The sequence below is a fragment of the Micromesistius poutassou genome (assembly GCF_964030765.1).
Source record: "Micromesistius poutassou genome assembly, chromosome: 5".
NCBI classification, from domain to species: domain Eukaryota; kingdom Metazoa; phylum Chordata; class Actinopteri; order Gadiformes; family Gadidae; genus Micromesistius; species Micromesistius poutassou.
In genome coordinates, this window is record NC_140275.1 from 13445853 (window position 1) to 13450852 (window position 5000).

The 5000-nt window shown below is 49.7% G+C and overlaps 1 protein-coding gene across 1 annotated transcript in view; it reads right to left on the reverse strand.

Annotated features, from left to right (window-relative positions):
* Window positions 1-3292, reverse strand: part of dmrt3a (doublesex and mab-3 related transcription factor 3a) — a gene marked incomplete at both ends in the record, with an annotated part of 3412 nt that extends 120 nt beyond the window's left edge. The window contains 2 exons of the mRNA XM_084467715.1: window positions 1-1007; window positions 2872-3292. The exon at window positions 1-1007 is cut by the window's left edge and continues 120 nt beyond it. Of these exons, the coding sequence (XP_084323841.1) occupies window positions 1-1007; window positions 2872-3292 (1428 nt within the window). The remainder of the gene's footprint in view (window positions 1008-2871) is intronic.
* Window positions 3293-5000: the final 1708 nt, after the last annotated feature.

Here is a 5000-nt window from a genome sequence, read left to right on the forward strand (position 1 = left end):
CCCCGACAACCTGGCGGTGGGGAGGAGCAGGGGGGAGCCGCGGAACACGGGGCCCCCCGTGTTGATGGCTGCTGCCGCCGCCGCCGCAGCCGCCGCCGCCGCCGCAGCGGGGGACGAGGAGAGGGTGGGCGGGGCCCCGGGAGCGAAGGGCGACACGTACTGCGCGGCCGAGCGCAGCTGGTACTGCTGCTGCAGGGTCATGGTGTTCCACAGGGTGACGTCGTTGTGCATGAAGGGCCCGGCGGGGCCGCGCGTCAGCGAGTTGCGCAGCATCAGGGGGTAGCGGCTGGGCTGCGGGAAGGACGGGTGCTGCACGCCGACGCCCAGCGCCCCCCCCGCCGACACCATGCCCTGGGCGGGTGCCTCGGCGGGGAAGCGCAGCGACTCGGGCACCCGGAAGGCCGAGCCCACCGACCACTTGGCGGAGGCCGACACCGGGTGGTAGGAGCCCAGGGCGTGCTCGAAGAGGGCGTGCCCGCCGGGGGGCAGCACCAGCGCGTGCTCGGGGGGCCCGCGGTCCACGTGGAGGTGGCCCCCGCCGCCGCCGCCGCCGCCGCCGCCGGCCTCGGGGCCGGAGCGGCTGGACAGCAGCACCTCGATGGCCCCCACCAGGTCGCCGCCGCAGCCCCGCAGGATGAGCTCCAGCACGGGGGGCTTGTGGCTGGGGAAGATCTTCTTCAGGACGTCCAGGGGCGGCCGGTTGGCGCGCAGGTTCAGGGGCAGCGAGATGGAGCCCGCCAGGCCCTCGATCAGCACACTCTGGTCCCCGGGGTACTTCTGCAGGGGGGGGCTCTCGGGGGGCTTGGCGTGGCGCTCCAGGGCGGGGGGCTTGGCCGCTCCCCCGTAGTGGTTCTCCTCAGGGTGGGAGGGGGGGTCCGGGGGCTCCGGTGTGTAGCAGGAGTTGGGCTTGGAGTCCTCGGGGGAGCTGACGGGGTCGGGCTCCTTGTCGCTGCCGGTGCTGCCCCCGTTGTCCCCCCCTGACGCCTCCCCGGGACCCTCCTCTGGGTCTGGGGGGAGAGAAGGTGACGAGAGAAAAGGTCATTGCATGGAATTTAATTCAGTAAAAACAAAAGAGTAAATAGAACACACACACACACACATTTAAACATCTACACTGACCAGGTGTTACACACAGAGACACAGAAGTACACACACACACACACACACACACACACGCATGCATGCACGTAGGCACACACACGCACGCACGCATGCACACACACACACACACACACACACACACAAACAGACACACACACACACACACACACACATTTAAACACCAACACCGACACCGACACTGACCAGGTGTCTGATCCTATAGGGTATGTCAGTACTCTGATATAAGGTAACATGGCTGGTCCATGAGGCGTTCTGATCCTATAGGGTCTATCAGTACTCTGATATAGAGCAAAGTAACATGGCGGGTCCACTTGTCCCTCCGGCACATCGATCCACACCTCTCTCCATAAACGTTAACACACAAAGTGCTGACTGGCTGACGTTGAGCGATCCCCCATCGATGGCTTTTGACCACACTTTGTAAACAGATTGCCTGTTGCTTGGTAACATTTCATCCAAAGTTGACCTCCCGGTTGAAAGATGGCGATTACATTCGATCTGACCTGTCCACCATTGATTACTGTAATCTTTTAAACCGCCCCACACCATTCATCAAAACATAGAATGGGGCTGATGTGAATTCGATCTTCATGGTTTTGTGTTCAGCTTCAGTCTCAAAATGTTGTGGGATCACATGCATGCATAAAATAAACTGCTTAGGTCAGGCTAAGTATGGTGGGTATGTCAGGTATGGTATCATTTAGTACGGTATAGGGTAGGTTAAGATAGGGTTAAGGTTGCTGTTATGTTAGGTAAGGTTAGGTATTTTTTAGGTATGTTTAGGTCAAGATAGACACCAAATATTTTTAAATTCCAGCTCTTTAATATAAAGCATAGTAGCCTATGCTTTTCAGGTAGTTGTTTTGTTTTCTATACTGATCACACGTATAGGCTATAAAGTAAACTAAGTTTGTGTAACAAACAGAAATCTAATTATCAAATAGAGCAGAAGTTGTGTTTCATTGTATATTTACATTGTATAACTATATCTACATTTTTAAAGGTGAGAATACAATTATGATTCCAATACATTTTGATGCATAGAATGATCACAATTTGAAATGTTTCTCTCGGTCAAACTGAGAGAACGAATTGTGCTTCAATATAATTTGACTCACAATGTTTCCATTGCTATCTTTGCATTTTTTAAGAATCAAAATTAAAATGCATTACAATTAAATCTGACTAAAAGATAATTGATTATGTTAAATGGCGACATTTTTTAAATCATGTATAATCACACAAATCAAACAAATAAATCCTCTAGAGCTGAGAAAAGCTTAAAAAATAAAAAATAAACTATATATTAAGCTAATTTGCCTCGGCCAACTCGGTGTTAAGCCTTATCACGCTTTAAAATCACTAGACTGCAAAATAACACAAACATTGAGTTATCCCGTATATCGGTGGTAGGCCTACATTATATTTGAAAAGGCTAAAAACCGAAATCGTATACCTAAATTAATTGAATTGTAGATATTTCGTTACACAGAAAATCAGGCCAATACACAAGAATTAAACGTAAATTAATTGTTTATATTCTACACCATCTATTTATTTTGACAATTATTTCAAAGCACAAATTAATTAAAAAACAAAACACCACAATGGATACGCCTGTGTTTCGTTGTCTCTCTTATATTACTATTACTTTTCTCGCATTAGCTCTTGGAGATGATAACCAACCAAAATATATCATATCTCTTTGAAGATGCCCCGTACTTGTCCTCTCGCCATAGCAGCTCTTACCCATGGTGCACGGTGGTGCGTGGTTCGCCTGGTCAGCCTCGCTCCACCTCAGGTCCAAGTCCCGCTCCGCCGCCGCGCCCCTCACTCCCGGGCTGTTGTTGTTGCCGGCGCCCTCGGCCGCTCCGGGTAGGGCCATGCCCGGCAGGGTCCTCAGGGACTCGGGGATGAGACTCTCCAGGCTCTCGTTGGCCTGCTGCCGGCGGAGCGCCACCTGCGCGGCCATGACGCGCTGCCGCTCGATGATGAGGATGCACTTCTCGCAGGTGCAGTCCTTGAAGCGGCAGTAGCGCTTGTGGCCCTTCAGCCACGACAGCACCCCGTGGTTCCTGCACCGCGCACACTTGGGGGTCCGCTGGAGAGGCGCTCGCGGCTGCGACACGGGGGCCCCCATGTAGAGGTAGGGGGATCCGTAGCCATTCATTTTTTTCCAATCAAACGCAGCCAGTAGTCAGTCTGAAGCGTGCAGCGGGCGCTGGGCTGTTCTGCAGAGCACAAGTACGCGGGACGGAGGCGTGACAGTGCAGAAGCGGTGCTCCTCGGTAACTACTTGCTGTTACACGCGCGAGGATGATGATGATAAGAAGAGGTGTCGGCCTGGAGGAGGAGGAGGAGGAGGAGGAGAGGACGATCCACCTTTCTAACCGGCCTGCGGGATGAGATATGCATCACATTGACACGCGCTGTGGAACTGAGTAACCAAAGGCCCGTCACTCCGCACGTCACTCTCTCGCAAGTAAACAGCAGCGGCGCAGAAGGGTCAGGCCCTGGTTGGACACTTGCAGACTTTACGCATCATTATTCCTCGAACATAGTCCTACTCCATCGCGTCAGAGCGTTATCAACCAATGCACAGGCTTTAAAAAGAAACTGCAAAGGGAATTGTATCTTAAACAATTTCGTGCAGTCTATAGTGTATTATTATTTTTGTGGGCCGAGGCCTCTTAATAAAACTTACTAAAAAAGTTCGTTTCAATCAATTGAGCAAACAAGTTCAATTAAAATGCACAGATCCATGTATACATAGAGGGCTTAACTTCAAACACGTTTCTCCCCCATATGCACCTAACTACACTACAGTACACTACAATAGAATCTGCATTCTCACCTCAGCACAACCTTGCATAGCTTAGATGATTAGACCTACACACGGTCGCTTAAACGTAGAGCACTATAAAACCTCCTTTGGAGCGAGGTGCAAATGTTTAGGACGGTGATATGTCCCTTCCCCTCCTCGCCTAATAGAGGGCATTGAAACATAACACCGGACGGGCCCGAGTCCTATTTCCAACCGTAAAAAGGTTTATTCAAGCAAATAATGGGATCCGAGGTGTGCGGCTTAGAAAATAAAGGCCCGGTAAACTTCCCCACATGAAGTCCGTCTCCGGGGCTATTAAGCTTTTAATTGGGAAATAGCAGAGGAAATTTCAAGGTGACTAGAATGCCTTCGCAGTTTGTGCCGGACGAGTAGATTTGTGGGAGTTGGGAGGCGGTGGATGAACGACAATGCATGATCAACTTATTTATGTTGTGCGGTGATAAGAGTACAGAACAGAAAGCGAAATAAAAGTTATACTGCCAACAGGATTTAATTGGCCGCGCTCCTACTTCTTCACTGTGCAGTGTTTGGATGCTTTGAAATAATGAAACGAAATTAATAATATAAAACTGAGTGCAAGTGCTTTCTACACGAAAAATGTAATAAAAAAAATAGATATAGGCCTAAGCGTACAGAAGTAGCCTATTTTATAACGAAATTTCGTTTCTAACGAAAATGTTATAGCCAATGCCTTATGACTGAATCTCTAAAGGTCAAGAAAAACGACATGGTGACACGTTTAATTGTTTCACGTAGGCCTATGGCTTTATGTGAGGCTACCACAACACCAAAATCCCACATCCCACGTTTTAAAGTGTAAAGGCTCACAACAATTAACTGAAGCAATGAACTCAACACTCACTTTGTTTATATTTATTTTCAGAAAGCCTTAACGAATGCATTTGAGTTGCATTCGTGTTGAGACAGCTCCTGGAGCTCCCGGCTCCTGCAGCGGATGACTTGTGGCCAGTCTCCCCATTAAATTAAATTTGATGAATAATATAATTCAAGTTGATGACAAGTAACAAATATT